This window comes from Staurois parvus, unplaced genomic scaffold (assembly GCF_062004578.1).
Source record: "Staurois parvus isolate SC_StPar_1 unplaced genomic scaffold, SC_StPar_1.0 ptg000657l, whole genome shotgun sequence".
In the NCBI taxonomy this organism is placed as follows: Eukaryota; Metazoa; Chordata; class Amphibia; order Anura; family Ranidae; genus Staurois; species Staurois parvus.
The window spans coordinates 6434695-6456942 of NW_028318453.1; the positions used below are offsets into that span (position 1 = coordinate 6434695).

Consider the following 22248-nt stretch of genomic DNA (forward strand, 5'->3'; position numbering starts at 1 on the left):
GAATAATCAAGTAAGCAGCTAATAGCACTGAAGATGATCACAACCACCGTCGGTATAAATAAAATAAACAAAGTGCAGCGCTTTATAACAGGTAAAAAACGTTCGACCTCAAAAGTTCGACCAAGAATCGATCTATAGACACACATAAATGTTCATAGGATCAAAAATAGGCAATATGTGAATACAGCTGGAAATCTGGTCCGGGAAATGGCAAGAATGCGCACTCACCGACCGCACAGAGGAAATGCGCCTTTATGTATATCCAATCAAAACGAGTGTAGATATCCCACAGAGAGAGATGTCCTCAAACGATCTGCTGGTTAATGGATCAATCACGGCACACGTTCCTTCCAGGTACAGGTATTCCTCCTCTGGATGATATGTAGCTGTGTCTGCCGACCCAAGGGCAGTAGGAGACTTGAAGCCAAGAAGAGTGGAGATTGCAGCACTCTGTGTCAGCTCAGCCTAGCAATCTCCACTCTTCTTGGCTTCAAGTCTCCTACTGCCCTTGGGTCGGCAGACACAGCTACATATCATCCAGAGGAGGAATACCTGTACCCGGAAGGAACGTGTGCCGTGATTGATCCATTAACCAGCAGATCGTCTGAGGACATCTCTCTCTGTGGGATATCTACACTCGTTTTGATTGGATATACATAAAGGCGCATTTCCTATGTGCGGTCGGTGAGTGCGCATTCTTGCCATTTCCCGGACCAGATTTCCAGCTGTATTCACATATTGCCTATTTTTGATCCTATGAACATTTATGTGTGTCTATAGATCGATTCTTGGTCGAACTTTTGAGGTCGAACTTTTTTTACCTGTTATAAAGCGCTGCACTTTGTTTATTTTAAATATATTTACTGTTGCTAGCAGCAAAAGGATTAAAAATACTCAATGTTCATTGAGAGAGTGAAGTTCCTCTTTAAATGTTGTAGCAGCATTCATTTTTTTTTTTTAGGCTTTTTTTTCTTTATATTCACCTGGTGATCTGGCCAGTAACACACTCCCTGCCCAAGGGTGTCTCCATTCCACTGGATGAGCAACAGAGACACCTTTAGGCAGCAGCATTGTAAATCTTGCAGAAGGGTAGTATCGATGCGGATTTAGATTTAGATGGACTTGACTAACAAAGTAAAGCTGAACTCAGCTAACATTTTTTAAGCAGTTACAACAACAGTATTTTTTCCTTTCGGGATAAAGGTTTTACAAAAATAAAAAAATAAATAAAGGCTAACCATTGTAAGCACCCCTGTCAGTGTTAAATGGTTTGTATCAACCCTCTAACTGACACTTTTTGTGGACAACTTGGTCTGTTAAAACCTTGTAAGAATGTGCACACTTCAATATATTAAAATGTTGTTTATAGGTTAAATACCACTTTAAGACCAACGGCAGTAACAACTGATACTTCAAAGTTACATTGGCAAGGCGAGTCACATGCTGGCTTGTTATATCACTCCAGACTTTAGTGCAAGAAACCCAAGTTCTAGGTAACTCCTGCAGCCATCAGTTTGTTTAAGGATTTGAATAAGTTGAGGTCCCAGCTGTTATCCAGTTAATAAAAGAAACTTCCTTATATAATTTTCCAGCTGCATCCCCCAGTTAAATGTTTTATTGACCCTTCCTCTGATATAAAATGTTCTACATTGTAATTGTTAATATACATATAGTGAATTATAAAGGTGCTCTAATATTTTTTTGAAATGAAGCAGATGTGGTCATTAGTAGGTATCCTGCAGTTCCTTAAATATTTATTCCACTCAATTGAGCTCACTGTTTCATTTAAGTTCCCTATGGCTGTGGAATAATCTAATCATCTGTGAATCCTGCTGTGAGGGAGTGACATTCTTCTTACATCCTTGCAGAAGAGAACAGACAAGCAAACTACTGTGGAAATTTGACAGCTAGAATCTACATGAGAGATAAGATGCTGGCTCATTTATCCTAAAATACTTAAAATAGTTTGGGGTGGAATTACCCATTTAAATATGTGTATCTATATCTAAAATCTACTAATCTAACTGCTGTAGTCTTTAAAAGTCCCATAAATAATAGTCGTGTAATTTTATACTGAAAGAAGCGTGTGCTCTTTAAAATCTAAATACTATCACACATTAATGCTGATCTCCAAGGCAACAAACCTGTATTGCAGTTAGATTTCAAGGAACAATATACCTCTGTAGTATGAAGCATTTTTAACATCATCAACAACTTCTAAATAAGTCATTCCCAACGTAAATATTCTCTTTCCCCTTAAATAGGCTATCATTAATTTAGTAATAGCAACGCATATGTGATTATTCTATCACAATCCTAACACAAATCTGCCCCTCTCCATTTCAAAAGGCTGCAGCAATTTCTCAGCAATCACTGACAATTAATGTCTAAAATTCTCCTTTTACCTTTCTGCCATGTCTTCCAATTGCTCTATTGGGACTGGGACTCCGTTTACAGACCGTGAACGGTGGATCTCCTGGAAAGCCTTTTTATAACCATCCAGATTCTTCAGTATGTCCTAATTGTAGGGATGAAAAAAAATGCATATAGTAAGCGAAACACAGAAAACGTTTTGGCAGTATAATCATGAAAATGAAAAATAAAAAACAGGCAGGCTGCAGAGATGAGTCACTGTTCAGTATTTGTGCACCGGGAAATTTTATCTGTCACAGTGGTATGCAATTTTATCCCTTCATGAAAGCCAGTATTAATAAATGCTTTCAACAGATCCTTTGAAAGCCTTTCAGTGTGTGTGCTAAAGAAGTGTACCTGATTAGAATCCTGGCATCTGAAGACTCGTACAACTGGCACTGCCCCTGGAGTCCAGATCTCATCTATTGATTGGATTTAGACTGTCAGAAGAGTTTTAGGATAAAAAAATGTTTTATGTTTCATAGCTTCTAGAAATACTAATCCCCATTAAGGGGATGCAGTCTAAGGATCTGAGTGGATAATTAATGCCACTGATCACTAGCAGGCTCAGCAAATTTCATTTTGATCAGATATACAGGATGATGGCACAGTTTGGAAAAGCTGCATGACTGCTGTATGAAATAGTCATCAATACAGTTTCCAGATTGCAGTCCCCCAGAAACGTCATGTTTTCACAGTTCCAGGTGAATGCACTTGTGTAGTCAGTAATATTGTTATTTGGGTGTCAGTTTATGACACCAGAGAATAGCTGTGATCCTCTGAATCGCAGCTATTCTCTGGTCATTCACAGTTTATGACACCCAGGAGAACATGTTCAGCCCTTCACTGGAGATCTGTGTTCTCCCTCCAGATTCTCCAGCCCAGAGCTGGAGAATCGGAGGGACTGCAAACTAAGCAGAGATAATTTACCTCTGCTTAGTAAACTGATTTTTTACCATAAAGAGATTATAGTAAAATCAGTCGTTTTCCAGCGTTTGTAGACCGTTCTCCCTTCATTTGGAGAACTGATCTACATATGCTTCATAAACGGCATTCACAGGAGAACAGTGTTTTCCTGACAATGCCAGAGAACTGAGCAGAGATCTATTACTGCTGGTTCAAAAAGGGACACCTTAGTCTTTCAGGCCACCTTTACTAACTGCAAAGCAATTGTGTGAAACCAGCCTTAAAGTGGAGCACTAGGATGAGCAAATCTTGTTTACCACTTCCTGCCCAGGCTAATTCTGACACTCCTCACCTACATGTACAAATCAACATTTTTTTCTTAGAAAATTACTTAGAACTCCCAAACATTTATATATACAGTGGGGATCGAAAGTTTGGGCACCCCAGCTAAAAATTTGTATTAATGTGCATAAAGAAGCCAAGGAAAGATGGAAAAATCTCCCAAAGGCATCAAATTACAGATAAGACATTCTTATAATATGTCAACAAAAGTTAGATTTTATTTCCATCATCTACACTTTCAAAATAACAGAAAACAAAAAAATGGCATCTGCAAAAGTTTGGGCACCCTGCAGAGTTAATATCTTGTACTGCCCCCTTTGGCAAGTATCACAGCTTGTAAACGCTTTTTGTAGCCAGCCAAGAGTCTATCAATTCTTGTTTGAGGTATCTTTGCCCATTCTTCCTTACAAAAGTCTTCCAGTTCTTTGAGATTTCTGGGCTGTCTGTCACGCACTGCTCTTTTAAGGTCTATCCATAGATTTTCAATTATGTTGAGGTCAGGAGATTGTGAAGGCCATGGCAAAACCTTCAGTTTACGCCTCTTGATGTAATCCCCCGTGGATTTCAAGGTGTGTTTAGGATCATTATCCATTTGTAGAAGCCATCCTCTCTTTAACTTCAGCTTTTTCACAGATGGCATCAAGTTACCATCCAAAATTTGCTGAAATTTTATTGAATCCATTTTTCCTTCTACTCGTGAGATGTTCCCTGTGCCACTGGCTGCAACACAACCCCAAAGCATGATTGATCCAACCCCATGCTTAACAGTTGGACAGAGGTTCTGTTCATTAAATTCTGTGCCCCTTCTTCTCCAAACGTACCTTTGCTCATTCTGGCCAAAAAGTTCAATTTTAACCTCATCGGTCCACAGAACTTGTTTCCAAAATGCATCAGGCTTGTCTATATGTTCATTTGCAAAGTTCAAACGATGATTTTTGTGGTGAGGACGTAGAAGAGGTTTTCTTCTGATGACTCTTCCATGAAGACCATATTTGTACAAGTATCTCTTTATAGTGGAATAGTGTACCACAACTCCAGTGTCTGCCAGATCTTTCTGGAGGGATCGTGCAGTCAAACGTGGGTTTTGAATTGTTTTTCTCACAATCCTGCAAGCTGTTCTGTCTGATATTTTTCTTGGTCTTCCATACTTGCTTTAACTTCCACTGTTCCTGATGACTGCCATTTCTTAAATACATTCCGAACAGAGGATATTGACATCTGAAAACGCTTTGCTATCTTCTTATAGCCTTCTCCAGCATTGTGAGCGTCAACTATTTTCAGTTTCAGTTTTCTAGACAACTGCTTAGAAGAACCCATGGTGCTGATTGTTGGGGCAAGGTCAGATGAGTCTGGGCATTTAAAACCTTTGAGATTGACATAACCTGGTCTTCCCAGACGATGATTGAGAACAATCCATGACACTGGCAGGTCTCAGCTTTGCAAAGGGGGCAGTGCATGCTATAAATTCTGCAGGGTGCCCAAACTTTTGCAGACGCCATTTTTTTGTTTTCTGTTATTTTGAAAGTGTAAATGATGGAAATAAAATCTAACTTTTGTTGACATATTATAAGAATGTCTAATCTGTAATTTGATGCCTTTTGGAGATTTTTCCATCTTTCCTTGGCTTCTTTATGCACATTAATACAAATTTTTAGCTGGGGTGCCCAAACTTTCGATCCCCACTGTATATATACATATATAAATATATATATATTTTTTTTTTTTGCAGAGGCCCTAGAGAATTAAATGGTGGGTGTTGCAATTGTTTATGTCACACGGTATTTGCGCAGCAGTTTTTTGGAAAAAATACGCTTTAATAAATTCTATTGCACATAAACACAATATAATACCTAATTTTTAAAAAAAAAAATTATTTTATTTGAAACTTTTTTTTTTTAATGCCTCTTAATTTTTTTTAATCAACTATTGCTTTCACATGGGGTGGGACAGGTCCTCTTTATGGAGAGATCTGGGGTCTATTAGACCCCAAATCTCTCCTCTGGGCTCTAATGCAGCCAATCAGAAACACACTGTCTGCTTTCCTGGCCAGTAAAGAAAAAGCCGAAAATCAGAAGTGATGAAATCTCGTCGCTTCCGGTTTCCGGGGTTACAGAGAGGGAGGAACAATGTCAGTTCCACTCTCGTGTAATGTTGCCGCCGTCGGCTAGAGCAGTCGGGGCTCTGTGATCGGTCAGTTGAGCTCAGGATAGGTGGCAGGAGGGGGGACCCACTTACGCTGTCTGCAGAAGTGATGTAGAACTGTTTAGCCACTCAAATCACTTCTGCATAAAAGAGAATCAGCTGCTGTAAATTTTAATACTGGGATGATGTCTGTAGCTGCAGGCATCATCCCACTATAACCACTCCAACCCAGGACGTCCATGGACATCCTAAGGGCAGGAAGTGCATAAACACTAGAGTTGTGTGTTTCCTTACTTTAGCCACTTTGCATCTGGAGCAGTTTTTTAAATTTTTCACAAAAACGTTAAAAACAGCATTTTTTGCTGGAAAATTCCTTAGAACCCCCAAAAAACATTATATATTTTCTAAAAGCAGAGACCATAGAAAATAAAATGGTGGCTGTTATAATTTTTTATGTCACTCAATATTTGCGCAGCTGTTTATCAAGCTAAATTTTCTGGAGAAAAAACACTAAATGAATTTTAGTGCACACAAGCACAATATAAAAGATGATAATGTGTGGAGCAAGGGCGGACTGACAACTCATGGGGCCCCCGGGCAATAGGGGATCATGGGGCCCCTGTGTCCTTGCCCAAACTCAAAAAAGCCTATGAAAAAGGTACCAGGGGCATCTCATGGGGCCCCCTACTGACCCCGGGCCCTCGGGCAGTGCCCGAATTTCCAAATGGTTAGTCCGCCCCTGGTGTGGAGTAAGTACATACCAAATATGTCATGACTCAAAACTGTGCATGCCTGTAAAATGGATGCAAACTACGATACCTAAAACTTTTCATAGGTGATGCTTTAAAAGTCTTTGCAGGCTATCACTGTCAAGTTAATTGCAAATAATGGCTATAATATGATTGCTAAAACTTTGATGTTTGCTGTGGTACCTCGCATGTGTGGTGCAATGAATGATTACATATGTAGCCAGGTGCTCACCGACTCTGTGTGCGTATCCTCTGCCCGCTCCCCCCTCCCCCCACCACTGTGTTGTTGCCTGAGGAGAGCGCTGAGCTGTGTGTGTTCAGTCGGCCTCTCTCCCTTCTCTCCTTTCACTTCCCTGCTGGCTGCAGCAGTGGAAAGTCTGTAAGGAGGAGACTGGATGATAGAACAGACAATAAGGATCATGCCATATATAGTCCTTAAACAGGCACTGCACAATGCAAGGAAATGGAGACAAATGTGCTGTGGACTTTATTACCTAGGATTCCCTGCACATGGAGAAGAGAGCAGGACTGTGTGGGAACCTGTTTCTGTGCATGTCTATACAGCAGAGCCTGGTGTGCGAGGACCGGAGCTGGGTATCCATTCTGTGTCCTTAGAGCCAAAGGAAAGAACCGATGAGGACTAGAGCAACAGACTGAGTCACAGAGAGTCACTGTGTCTTGGGACCAGAGCTAGGGAGACCCATTGCTATGTGTGCCTGCATCAGTGAGGACCTGATCAGTGAGGACCTAATCATGAGGACTGAGACTTTTGGACAGCAGACGGCCAACCAGACCTGTTGTGAATTAGAAGTTTTTAGCATAACTAACTAGCTGAATCCCTTGCCGCACACAGTACATACCTATAGAGACTGCCATTTACTTAGCAGCCCACCAGCCAATCATTGCTCCATCTTAAAGGGACAGCTTCACATGCACCACCTTACAGAAGGGTCCCAATCATTGCCAGCTAATATTGACAATTTTTTTTATTTTTTTTGTCAGAAGAGCATACACCCACTCACTGTTGGGACTGTATGCATTGTGTACCCACTAGGACCTTTATTTATTTATTTTTTTGGACTAGCTAATAATTATACCTTTAACCCTGTTTGCATTGGTAACATTGGGTTTACCATTGTTGTAGTACACTTAATTGCCATAATATAGCAACTGGCCTTTGGCACTTCAGTAAAAGTAACTAGGTGAGTGTACAGCCATGCAGATCACTTTGCTGATCACCGGCTGTAAAAAATGTTATATGTTCAGCTATCCACTGAGCAGAAGCTTTCTGTAATAAAGACCAGTCATTGTTGTTCTCTCTCCTTGTGCAGGGTGATGCCCTCCTACTGTAGTTTCCTGGGAGGTAGCCTGTGGTGGGTGCATCTGCTTGGTCCTTCCCACAGCTCTGTTCTGTGCAAGGATTGTGTGCAGCCCAGTGATGATGTTGCCACTACTTTTATCTGGTAATATCTGGGTTTATAAAGGAATATATTTTAATGAAAGGTTTTGCACCTGTAGTTCAGTGTAAAGTGTAGCTCCAGGCTCCCCCCAAACAATTAAGTCATTTTTCCAGTGATGTCCTCACCAGAGCCAGTTCTTAAATCGGCTTCAGATGCAGGGGTCGGCATCTTAGGTATGGAAATCTAACAGTGAAGCCTTGCGACTTTACAGCTGGTTTCCTACTGCGCATGTGCAAAGTGCACTGAGCTTTGTGAATGGTCCCACAGTCTTCTGGAGGGTGAGGGCAAACTTCTAGCTCGGATAGCTGCGGCACATCTGACTGGAAGTGGTAGCGGGTACCTGCCAAAGTCAGGTACCCACTCCACCCTCCCCCCCAAAAAGTGTCAAATGTGGCAGTTGAGGGGGAGGATACAAACAAATGGAACTTTCCCTTTTGGGTGAAGTTCCACTTTAATGTTTTAGATACATGCAGAGCCTTTATGGATTTACTGTAGGGTGGGCATTTCTGCTTTTTCTGAATATTTTACTGTATGACACATCATGCAATCAATTAGCTTGACAGCTAACCTCAGAATAGATTTACTTGTACAACAGGTAGCTACTTCTTCACTTCATGATCGACAACAGTTTCTATATGACACCCAAGGTAGGAGTTCAAGCGGATGGTTCTGCTTATATCACTCAGTTTGATCCAGTTGAAATTTTTGTAGGAAAGTCTAACAACTTTAGAAATAATTATCTTACTGTCAAAGTAACAGTATTTCTTTGATCCAATGTGTTAGTATTATGACATTAAATTATATAATGCCATGAGCAACAATAATACAGGAATGCATTTGCTTCAAAATGTTTTTTAGGTAAATAGGTAAAATAGATCAGCTTGATGTGAATAATCTCATGAATGTGTGGTAATTACTAAAAGAGAAAAAAAGAGTGCCATTTAAAATTTGCAATTATATACAGTGGGGCAAAAAAGTATTTAGTCAGCCACCAATTGTGCACGTTCTCCCACTTAAAAAGATGAGAGAGGCCTGTAATTGGCATCATAGGTAGACCTCAACTATGAGAGACAAAATGAGAAAAAAAATCCAGACAAACACATTGGCTGATTTGGAAAGAATTTATTTGCAAATTATGGTGGAAAATAAGCATTTGGTCAATATCAAAAGTTCATCTCAATACTTTGTTATATATCCTTTGTTGGCAATGACAGAGGTCAAACGTTTCCTGTAAGTCTTCACAAGGTTGGCACACACTGTGGCTGGTATGTTGGCCCATTCCTCCATGCAGATCTCCTCTAGAGCAGTGATGTTTTGGGGCTGTCGCTGGGCAACACGGACTTTCAACTCCCTCCAAAGGTTTTCTATGGGGCTGAGATCTGGAGACTGGCTAAGCCACTCCAGGACTTTGAAATGCTTCTTACGAAGCCACTCCTTCATTGCCCGGGCAGTATGTTTGGGATCATTGTCATGTTGGAAGACCCAGCCACGTTTCATCTTCAATGCCTTGCTAATGGAAGGGGGTTTGCACTCAAAATCTCACAATACATGGCCCCATTCATTCTGTCCTGTACATGGATCAGTCGTCCTGGTCTCTTTGCGGAGAAACAGTCACAAAGCATGATGTTGCCACCCCCATGCTTCACAGTAGGCATGGTGTTATTTGGATGCAACTTAGCATTCTCTCTCCTCCAAACATGATGAGTTGTGTTTCTACCAAACAGTTCTATTTTGGTTTCATCTGACCATATGACATTCTCCCAATCCTCTTCTGGATCATCCAAATGCTCTCTAGCAAACTTCAGACGGGCCCGGACATGTACTGGCTTAAGCAGGGGGACAAGTCTGGCACTGCAGGATCTGAGTCCCTGGTGGCGTAGTGTGTTACTGATGGTAGCCTTTGTTACGTTGGTCCCAGCTCTCTGCAGGTCATTCACTAGGTCCCCCGTGTGGTCCTGGGATTTTTGCTCACCATTGTAATCATTTTGACCCCACGGGGTGAGATCTTGCGTGGAGCCCCAGATCGAGGGAGATTATCAGTGGTCTTGTATGTCTTCCATTTTCTAATTATTGCTCCCACAGTTGATTTGTTCACACCAAGCTGCTTGCCTATTGCAGATTCAGTCTTCCCAGCCTGGTACAGGTCTACAATTTTGTTTCTGGTGTCCTTCGACAGCTCTTTGGTCTTCACCATAGTGGAGTTTGGAGTGTGACTGTTTGAGGTTGTGGACAGGTGTCATGTATACTGATAACAAGTTCAAACAGGTGCCACTGATACAGGTAATGAGTGCAGGACAGAGGAGCCTCTTAAAGAAGAAGGTACAGGTCTGTGAGAGCCAGAAATCTTGCTTGTTTGTAGGTGACCAAATACTTATTTTCCACCATAATTTGCAAATAAATTCTTTCCAAATCAGCCAATGTGATTGTCTGGATTTTTTTTCTCATTTTGTCTCTCATAGTTGAGGTCTACCTATGATGCCAATTATAAGCCTCTCTCATCTTTTTAAGTGGGAGAACTTGCGCAATTGGTGGCTGACTAAATACTTTTTTGTCCCACTGTATGTGCATGGGGAGGCCATATTTGTTAATTGTATATGTAGACTTCCTGCCTTGCATTGCTACACAAATAAAGTGAATTATTCTATAGCAATGTGAATTAATGCTCCATCTCTCAATGAAAATCTCTGAATTGAACAACTCATTCAAACAATGTACACCCTATACTACAAATGTATTTTTGCTGCAGCAGCTAAGAGACAGGCAAATTAATTACACTGAACCACCAAAACCCCCTCTAACCTCAAAATAATTATATTTAATACAATATGATAGCTATGAAAGAGCACAGAAATGTGAAATCATTATAAAAAATATTTAAATGCACACATTGCAAAGAAAACTCAAAATATGTATACAGTGAAAATGTTCTATACATTTCCTTTATTCCCTCCATACCACCAATCTGCAGATGGATGTTCTCAAGCACAATTTCCCACACTGAGAGAATGGTAATCTACCTTTCATCTGAGAACTATGATATGCAGGTCTCACAGTAGGGACTTAAAACCAAACAGCGTGGTTCTTGATCATGTGATCATTGTTTACATTGTTTAGAAACAAACCTGTCAGTTGTAGATGTCATTGTGTCTAGAGATGAGCGAATCAAACCAGGCGAAGTGGAATTCGTTTCGAATATCGGGAAAAATTCGATTCGCATCGAATCCGAATTTTAGCCAACTTCGGGTGCACAAATCGAATTTTTCCCGATCAGCCGGCAAAAGTGTCACTGCAGAGAGCTCCGCTATTTCTGACAGTTCTGACAGTTCATTTACAGCGGTTGAAACATTGTATCTATTTGTTTCCATTTAGGATACAGATGTTTTTATTCGGAAATAAATAGATACAATGTTTCAACCGCTGTAAATGTGAAGGAACTGTCAGAGAACTGTCAGAAATAGCGGAGCTCTCTGCAGATACACTTTTTGCTGTACTGGAATACTTCTTCTTTTCATTCTTCTTCTTCTTTTCATTCTTCTTCTTCTTCTTTTCATTCTTCTTTTCATTCTTCTTCTTTTCATTCTTCTTCTTCTTCTTTTCATTCTTCTTTTCATTCTTCTTCTTCTTCTTTTCATTCTTCTTTTCATTCTTCTTCTTCTTCTTTTCATTCTTCTTTTCATTCTTCTTCTTCTTCTTTTCATTCTTCTTCTTCTTCTTTTCATTCTTCTTTTCATTCTTCTTCTTTTCATTCTTCTTCTTTTCATTCTTCTTCTTCTTCTTTTCATTCTTCTTCTTCTTTTCATTCTTCTTCTTCTTCTTTTCATTCTTCTTTTCATTCTTCTTCTTCTTTTCATTCTTCTTCTTCTTCTTTTCATTCTTCTTTTCATTCTTCTTCTTTTCATTCTTCTTCTTCTTCTTTTCATTCTTCTTTTCATTCTTCTTCTTCTTCTTCTTCTTCTTCTTCTTCTTTTCATTCTTCTTCTTCTTCTTCTTTTCATTCTTCTTTTCATTCTTCTTCTTCTTCTTCTTTTCATTCTTCTTTTCATTCTTCTTTTCATTCTTCTTCTTCTTTTCATTCTTCTTCTTCTTCTTCTTCTTTTCATTCTTCTTCTTCTTCTTTTCATTCTTCTTCTTCTTCTTCTTTTCATTCTTCTTCTTTTCATTCTTCTTCTTCTTCTTTTCATTCTTCTTCTTCTTTTCATTCTTCTTCTTCTTCTTTTCATTCTTCTTCTTCTTCTTTTCATTCTTCTTTTCATTCTTCTTCTTTTCATTCTTCTTCTTCTTCTTTTCATTCTTCTTTTCATTCTTCTTCTTCTTCTTTTCATTCTTCTTCTTCTTCTTTTCATTCTTCTTTTCATTCTTCTCATTCTTCTTTTCATTCTTCTTTTCATTCTTCTTCTTCTTCTTTTCATTCTTCTTTTCATTCTTCTTCTTCTTCTTTTCATTCTTCTTCTCATTCTTCTTTTCATTCTTCTTCTTTTCATTTTTCTTCTTCTTCTTTTCATTCTTCTTTTCATTCTTCTTCTTCTTCTTTTCATTCTTCTTCTTTTCATTCTTCTTTTCATTCTTCTTCTTCTTCTTCTTCGTCGTGCCCCGTGACTGCCCAAATGAGTGAAGTGTGCGGTGATTCTAAGATCGACGGCACTCATCTGCATGTCATACTAACTGACAGTATTATTTCTCTTCCCCAGCAGGCTCCAAGGGCATTTAAATTAAAGGTACAGTGTTCTGCACTAATATAAAGGCTCTCTGAAGCCTAGAAACCCTTTAAATAAGTTAAATTTGCGGCGAATAAATTCGCATCGAATCGAATAAATTCGCATCGAATCGAATTTCTCCCGCAAATTCGGCGAATCAGCCGAATCGAATTTTTGAATAATTCGCTCATCTCTAATTGTGTCTTTATGAACTTACTGTGCACAGACAGACAAAGCAACAGTTGCAACTGACAACTCTCATTGTGCACTACAGTATGGAAAATTGTTTTTAATTTGGTACAGTGCTAACAAATTTTCTTTTCTTTTTTATTATAAGCTGAAAAATGAAAATAATGCATTTCTAGATATCGTAGACAAGCCTGAAACAAATAATTAAAGCTATAAAAAAATCAAACCCTTTTTTAAAGAGGAGATCCTAGCCTAATGTAAATGAATATTTTTCTTTAACAGTTTCTTTTATTTTGTCTTTGGGCTGGTTCCTAAGCCGCCAGCCCCCCTGCCTGTTTGTGGGTGTCTCCTGCTTAGAAGACACTCTTGTGTGCACACCCCCATTCATAAACACACACAGTGCCCAGAAAGCTACGCCCCAACTCTCTCCTCCTGTCAACAATTTGACAGCAGAAGGAGCTGATGGCTCCCCTGCCCTCAGTACCTGCTTCCAGATAAGGAACGTGGTGTGGATCAGTGGTTGACAACAGGTCACAGGTAAGTGTTTAGGGATGGGGGCTGTGGAAATGTACCAGGGTGTTTTTTGCCCTAATACAGAGAATGCATTAAGGTAAATTATGCTGAGCATTTAGTACCACTGTTAAATATTATTTTGCCATGAGAGAACAGTGGAACCTGATGCTTAGTTGTTAATGCTGTCTGAGTCTGTAACCCCAAACAAATTTAGAGATAATGGGACTGATTTACTAAAGCCAAACAGGCTGTTCATTTGCCAAACAGGCAAAGGAATTTGCTCAAGAACTTAGTGAATGTAGTAAAATTTAACTTTGCAAAGAATACCTACAAGCTTGGAAAGAACATAAAACAAAACAGCATTTTTTCTTGCATAAGATTGGATGATGGAGGGCAGCAGAGCTTCATCTCATTCACTAAACTTTCCTTTTCAAAGAGCAACCAACCTTGCAACATGAACAGCCTATGTGCCGTTTAGTAAATCAATCCCAATGAATTCTAACAAGTTACATCATTTTTGTTCTGGGTCTCGAACTCAAAAGTACGTACAGTGTTACTAAACCCAGCACCCTGTATTCACTGTATTTGATCTCCCACAGTATGTAGAACATGGAATTGCAATTATTTTAGTAAATATAAACTGCTAAATACCTTTTCTCATTAGCAGTATATAGCAGTCTTGTGAATTCTATCAGTTTCCGACCGAGCACTGGTTAAAGCTTGCAGGAGGAGTTTTCATTCTGCTCTGTCTTATGAGGCTGCATAACCCCTGACTCTCTGTCTAGACAGTGCTGATTGGCCCTGTGCTGATCACATGCACCCTCCCAAAGAAAAAAAAACTCTCTAGCAATACACACTAAACAGAGCATGTACAGAGTGACTCCTAGGGCTCTGTACTATCAGCAGATGGACTGGGGACAGTAGAAAAATGGGAGGATCAGAGAAGACAGCATCAAACATCCTTTTTACACAATGTGGAGGATTAAACCCTTAGGTTCCACGGTGAGTATAACAATAATGCTTTACTGTATACACAGACTGATTTTACTGTTGTGGGTTTAGTAACACTTCAAGTCTGGCAACTTGCATTTCATAACTAGGCCAGCTATGTCTACCCCCATACTTCTCTCTTGCAATAATCACTTTAAATACCTATATAGTATGTCCTTAAAAAAGAAAAACTATTTAGGCAGGCAAATTTGTCATAATGTTATAGTTGTAGAGTTATTGTCAAGTTACTGTGTGTAATGACACTGCTAAATTGGTCCAGGCATCTAGTTTTTAATGGCCTATGGATGGTAAAGGAGGTTTAGGATAAGACATAACCCATCTGATTCCAATAACTACTATTGCAAGCATTTTTGTTTTTATTATTTGTGCAACTAGTGCTGAAATTAATTATTTGTGTTATTTACCTTGAGTTGCTCTAGTTTTCTGTGTACGATATTTGCTGTTTCATCATGAGATTGCTGAATGATAATTTCTTCCCTGAGTGCAACCTCTGCTCGATATAACCAGGAGCCAATAGTTCCCAAAGGAGCAGGTAGGGATTTATCAAGTTGTACATGCCAATCAAGAATCTGAAATAAAGTCACATGACATATTATTCTTAATACTATCAAAAGGTTCACGGTATTTATGCAAATCCAATATATGAAATATAGATCTTGAGTAATAAGTCAAAAAACAAAATCTTTCTGACCACTGTACTGACCTACTACATATACTAGGCCTTAGCCCAGCATAGTTCACCATTAATTAAAGCAGAAATGATATTGGCCAACTCAGGAGATTGAAAATGAATGCTTTCCAAATAGGTTAGGCATCGTTGTAAGGCATTATTTTAGTATAATAAACTATACTGGATTTGACAACAACACATTTTTACCCAAAACAGCAAAAAGAATACTGTTTTTTTTCTGACACATAAGTTGTATAACTATTGTAAAATTTTAAACACCTACCTGCACCTAAACAAGATGTGCATTGATCATGTAGTTTCACGCTGTCATTTGTTGTGCTGTGTGCCCCACCACATTCCAATATCAAAAATGTGTTTGTTTGAAACATAAGGAATGCTGCATGGCACTGCACAAGTTAATGCATGATCTTCATCAGTAACCTAAGAACTGACACTTCCTTTGAAGAAACTATATATCCCACAATCCCTGGGCCACTCAGTCCATTGCTTTTCAGGTGAGAGCAATTAACAGAGTTTACCATGCTGGAAGAGATGGGTGCTATGTTACCCGGAAAGAGAAGAGGCTCATATTTTGTCTGATTTCTGATGAATTGCCTGAAATTTGAGCCACATGTGGCTTTGTCAGCACCACCCAGCTCTACAAAAGTCAAAATTTCCACTGATCTGGATGATTTTTTTAACAGTGACTGCATCCTCTCAGGTGTAGTCACTGTTCCGGTATTCAGACAGGTGCGGGTCTTAATACAATAGCTCACAAGGGAGATTCCTCAATGGGACTGAACAAGAAAAATCTAGCGATGTATGGCCAGTTTTAGACAAACTTTTCAATCACATGCCTTCATTTTGACAGAGTATTTTTTCAATGTTACTGTAGTTTCTTATATTTCAATAAAATCACCATCACAGAAGCTGATGGTGGAGAGGACAGGCGCAGAGAGTACAATGGGATCTCATCTTGTGGGGACACAAGACAGAGGAGAGGGTGAATGAAACATTTATACAATGGGGTATTTAAAGAGGATTCTTGGAAGGAAGGATGTGCAAGAAAAGGATCTTCCTCCTGTGTTAGATACTACAGTTCAGTTAGTTTCCATCGGTACTCTTGGTGTTGACTAAATGTCACATCCTGATTGACATGAATTTTGGAAGTCTGATTCAAACACTTGAAGAGGAGTCTAATCCAGTTCCATTAGTGCTGGGGACACTGACACTGCAGGTTTGCTGCTTGGAGCTCTGTCCTGGGAAGTGCTTTTCTGTACACAACTTAAGTGGTCTTGAGAAGCGCTTAGACGGGCCTCAGTTCTGGTGGTCCTGGGAGGTAGCATGACTTTTGCTGGTAGTCATGTGTCATTTGTGCAAGTACCAACTTTCCTTTATCCCATGGATATAGTATAATGCAACTTATTTCACCCCTCCCATTTACTAAGCAAAATGTATGTTATCATGCGAGAAAACATGTTCTACAATCCTATTTTACTCAAGTTTGCTGCCCCTGCACTGCAAGGATTAAATGCTGGTTTAGGTTTAGGGGGTTGCAAAAAGCAGTTTTATTTACACGATCCTCCTCTCCAGCCGGCTCCCTCCAGGCTGTTAAACTGGCTCCCACAGCCCCCCCCCCCCCCAAGCTCTAGCAGTTGCAGGTTGTCTGTTATCATCAAGTCTATAGTAGAGCCCATAACCCTGCAATCGACATGAGAACAGATCACTGCCAGAGCATAGGGGAGTAGAGAAGAGCACCAGCTGATGTGGGAGCAGAGGACCTGCGAAGCATTTCTCCATTTCCAGGAGATGAGCGTTAGGTCGATCACAGCCAGGCAAGCAGCATTTTCTTCATTAGGCCATAAATGGTGGCCCCCATACTTCCTTGCAACGTGTCACTTTAAGAATGTAAAACTGTAGTGTTGGGAAGATGGTAAAAATGGAGCACTGTAGAGTGAGTCTGGGTATAGTCCTTCACCAGGATTAGTTGCCATGTATATGTTATTTTCATTTTGCTGGCTGCTTACTACATAAATGCCAAGAGAGCTCATTATATCCAATTTAGCAACATGCTTTTCAGATGGCCAAATTCAGTCTCTTTCTTGTATAGCTGAATATCATAATCAAGTAGAAATATAGATAAAAGGTAAAATGCAAGACCAAGTCAACAAGTTCATCAATAACCTGATACATATAGATTACAGAAAGTAACATACCCTTGCGGAAACTTTATCCCATGCTTGTTTCAGCATTGTCTGATCAAGTGATAATTTTCCATCTTTGCTCAATGGATGAAAAACACTTTCAACTTGCTTTCTTTTCATTTCATACTGGACTCTATATTGTTTAAATGTCTACAGGAACAAAAAAATGATAGTGTGCATTTAGGGAACAAACACAATAAAAAAAAAGCCTAAGAAAAAGAGCAATATTCATTACTAAACCAAATGTGTGCATTTGCTGAACACCTGGAACACCTCATTACTACTTAAAAATGGAACTCCAAATTCATAAAGTGGACAGAAACAGCAATACAAACCTGGCAGAGGTTCTAACTCTTCCCGATATAAAAGAAAAGATTATAACTGTAGGTGTCCCCTCTGCTGCCCAGGAAGTGGAGAAAAATCTCACCACACAGCAATAAAACATGACAAAGGTTAACCTTTAACTATTTCAGTTCAGTGCTTATTTTAACTCACAGAATGCAGACATATGCAGTGGCAGTTTCAGTTTAGCTCAAGATAATGGAGGCATATTGTTATACCTGATATTTGTCTTGTAAGCTGCTTTCAACTGTTTGCGCTCTGATGATGTCTCGTTCAAACTGTTCGATCCAAACTTTTAAGTCTCGAAGCATCAGTCTTTCTTCCTTCTGCCAAAAACATATCACAGATATCCTCAGAGGAGTATTGTCATAAAGAAGATTTAGATTGTATCCTTTGGTGGGCTCCAATGGTTGGCCCCAGGGTTGATGGTAAACCTGAGCTAAAACACTAATACGACCTTCAACTACAGTAAGTTAAATCTAGACGTCTACTGGGACATCTTGTTAAAAATGACTAAAGCTGGCCACAAACTGGTAGATTTATTAAAGAACATTTGTACAAACATTTTTACAAAAATTCTCATCAATACTTTTGATGACTTGATGAATGTCGACCAAATGTACCTAAAGTGGTATTAAAGCATTTTTTAATAACAACTGTGTCATACTTACCTGCACCGTGCAGTTGTTTTGCACAGAGCAGCCCCGATCCTCTTCTTGGAGCTCCTGGCCCCTCCCTCCTGCCTAGTGCCCCCAGAGCAAGCAGCTTACTATAGGAACCTAAGCAGGCAATTTACAGAACACAGTAATTTTAGTATCATGGTTTTTAATGTGGAATGTATGTTCTTTTGATAAAGAATATTAATTGTGGTCAGATTGTTATGGGTGAAGTTCGACTTTAACATGCAAGCAGCCTATGACAGATTTATGTTACATGTAAACAGTCTCAGACAGTCTTTTACAACATATGAGCATATGTTACATGCAAGCAGTCTGAAAATATTTGTAATGTTTATAACAGTAGTTTTGTAAAATGAGCAGTCTCTGTTGATCTTTGAATTATAACAGTGGATCGCAGGAAGGGTCAGCTGTTCTGCTACTGAAAAACAAAATGAAAACTTTTGAATTAAAAAAATAATTTCCCCTAAACTAGGCTTTTATTTCTGTACTGACTTGGAATAAGTTATTTACCATAGTCCCTTAGTAATCCCTGCCAAATTGTTTCTACAGTGCACTGTGCAAAATTGTACCTGTGGTGCAGAGGCTCTTAACATTTGGTCCATGGACCCCTAAGTGGTCCATGGATGGGTGTCAGGGTTTCAAGGTGTCCGTCAGGGTCAGATACAAAATAACATTTACTATACAGCCACCCTCCACTTGTCCCAATGGTTTCCAATTAAAAGAAATGAAAGAAAACTACATCCAGCCACTTCTCATATCGCCAACCGCGATATTGTTGACTCATTGTTAGCCCCTATTTACTATTTAAATTTCTATCATCTTTCTCTGCACAACTGCCATCTTGTTCCACTACATAACAGCAAGGGCTAATTCTCATTTTTTTAGTAGTAGTAGTAGAAGATTTGAGCAGAATTTAAATTATTTTATTTAATTTACACAAGATAACTGTATTCCATTTTTGTAATGAGTGACCCCTACTTTTTACATGAAAAGAGTTTTTTTGTTAAAGAGTAACTCCACTTTTGTAGCAGGGGATGCAAAAAATCTGACGTGTATCTTAGTGCAGACTTCTGGGAAAATCAGTAAGCCAATCACTCAAGCAGGAAATTACATTTTCAGTGGGTGTTCTGTACATCATCTGTGTACACAACACCTCCAGGTAGCCATATTGCATTGAATTTTACATAAAAATTACAGTACTGCAGATTGAAAAGGAAAGGTGATTTTTAATAACATTCAATTGCAATATGACTTGTGTCGCAATTGTATACACTACATTATTTTTTTATTACAGTATTTGCTATTTTTTCCCACGAAAGTGGAGTTACCCTTTAACCACATCTTTAACGCACTATAGCCGAATGACGGCTACAGCGTGGTTGTCCAGTTCTGGGAGAGCGTCATATGATGTCCTCCCAGAGCGCGCCCTCCCACGCACCACTAGCGGCATGCACTCGGTGATCTCCATGATCGCTGTGTCCTACGGACACAGCTGATCAAATTATGAGGTAAAAGGCCAATCACAGCGGCCGTTTAACCACGTGATCAGCTGTGTCCAATGATACAGCAGATCCCAGAGTAAATACAGTTGCCGGTTATTGGCAGCACTTTCCTCACGCTGTCACAGCATGAGGAAAGTACTGCCCATAACCGGCAGCTGTCACAGAGCAGATCAGTCCTGATCATCAATGCCCTTCAGTGCCGCCCAGCAGTGCCACTCACCAGTGCCATTCACCAGTGTCCTCCTGTGCCCAGCAGTGCCACCCATCAGTGCCCAGCAGTGCCACATATCAGTGCCCCCCATTAATGTCACCCATCAGCGCTGCCCAGCAGTTGCACCCATCAGTGCCCATCAGTACCGCCAGTCAGTGCTGTCAGTCAGTGCCATCATTCAGCGCCACCCGTCAGTGTCACCTATTAGTGCCCAGCATTGCTGCATATCAGTGCAGCATCATCAGTGCCTCCTTATCAATGCCCATGAGTGCTGCCTATCCGTGTCACCTCATCAGTGCCCATAAGTGCTGCCTATCAGTGCCCATCAGTGCTGCCTATCAGTGCAGCCTTATCAACGCACATCAGTGAAGGAGAAAAATTACCTGCTTGAAAAATTTTATAATAGAATCAAAGAAAAACTTTTTTTCAAATTTTTTGCTCTTTTTTTTTGTTTATAGTGCAAAAAATCAAACACCCAGTGGCAATTAATCTCCCTGGCGGTATAATTATTTCAGATTTTTAGTGCTGAAAGCGGTACCATTATTTTGCATGGAAATTTGGCATTTTATATTGTAGGCCTGTAATTCTTAGGAATAACTCACTGAAATCTGTCCAAAGAAGAGTCTAGTAAACATTCCGGATATGATAAAACTTGAAACACGAAATCATAAATTATAATTTAATAAATAATCATAAAAAATATTATAATAATAAATGTAATTCAATAATATAATCAAACCAAAAACACTGAAATTTGAAATATAGCACCAAGTTCACACATCACTGAGCAATGTATGTTATCTCTAGCAAAATATAAAAAATCAAATGCTTGCAGCATGGATAGGGTAATTTTCCTCTCATATGGTGGCCAAAGTTGCCTAGCAACATCTTCTGCTAACTAAAAAAGGACTGGAGACTATCGTTCAAAACCTCCTACAGAACGATTAAAAATACTAATGTAACACTTAGGTTCTCATTAATGTTAGCCACCATATTTGATGCATTTCAAATATTGGGCATTGCGAAAATGGATTCCTCCTTCCTAAAGTACACATGTATTTGAACGTACAACATATTAGCATGTATTTCTGTTGAAAAAGCTGCCATCAGAAGGTGATTAGTTTATCTAGGCAGGCTGGATAGTTACACCTTGCTTTTGCATGGTCACTGCCATCTGTTTCATGCTGCTGGCGGGTGGATACCATTTGCTCAGACTGAGTGACCATATGGTAACCCTTACATTTTCTTAGATACAAGTGAAGACAGCTAAAACATGAAATCATGATCTGATAGAAAGGATTATATTTTTTTAACAGCAGCTGTATATATGTAGGTGCCAGTTGTGACGTAAACGCAAGATAAACAAAACCGTACATGAGACTGATCTGCTGGTATACAAACTTTCAACATGAAATTCAGTTACAATACATAGAAGTGTAATGCATAGTTCTTACATAAGAATATCCTGTTAACAACACATAGGAGGACTCTGGCTGCCTTTCTTCACTTTAGCAAGATATAGGTAAAGGGAGGTACAAATTATCACCTGGGAGGGGGGAAGTTAGTAATACATTCATCTTCTATTGTTGCTTGGGTAGAGGAAAGAGTCAAACATACTGGAAAGGTAGGTAACCTAAGCTGGCCATGGATGGTTTGAATCTCGGCAGGTTCAGCAGGGACTGACTGAGATTTGAACCATGTATGGGCAGATTGATTGTACCCAAGTCGATTGTTGTAGGACTTGGGTGCAACCAGCATGTTGCATTTTACATGCGATTATTGCTAGCGGCTATCATGTTCTCCCGGCGTGGAGGGAGGGGGAACCAAGAGAACACAATAGCTCACCGGGAGGGATTCCCCCAACAACACTGACTGTGTTGATAGGGGAATCAAATTATTTTCTTTCCTGCAACCCATGGTTGAAAAAAATAGAAAATCACATGTATGCTGGGGGTGATACTGGGGCTGAAAACACGCACAGCCTGATGCTGGCAAATTGGGATCAAAGGATAGATTTGAATTGCTGTGTGAACTCACATATGACTAAAGGGAAATCATATATTATACAAAATGATATATTTCCTACAGAAAGTTATAAAGGACACGGTAAGTCAGTTCATGGGGGCATATTTATAAAGCAGTGTATGTTACACTCACCAAAAACCAGTTGTGCTCAAAAGTTTACTACCCTGGCAGAAATTGTGAAATTTTGGCATATATG

The 22248-nt window shown here is 39.6% G+C and overlaps 1 protein-coding gene across 5 annotated transcripts in view; it reads right to left on the bottom strand.

The window, feature by feature from the left end:
• SYNE1 (spectrin repeat containing nuclear envelope protein 1) overlaps positions 1 to 22248 on the bottom strand; it is a 662466-nt gene that overhangs the window by 421538 nt on the left and 218680 nt on the right. For all 5 annotated transcript variants that reach the window (XM_089694288.1, XM_089694287.1, XM_089694289.1 and 2 more), the window contains exons 10-13: positions 17853 to 17960; positions 17305 to 17442; positions 14823 to 14987; positions 2406 to 2518 (exon numbers count right to left, since the gene is read on the bottom strand). In XM_089694288.1, the coding sequence (XP_089550414.1) occupies positions 2406 to 2518; positions 14823 to 14987; positions 17305 to 17442; positions 17853 to 17960 (524 nt within the window). The remainder of the gene's footprint in view (positions 1 to 2405; positions 2519 to 14822; positions 14988 to 17304; positions 17443 to 17852; positions 17961 to 22248) is intronic.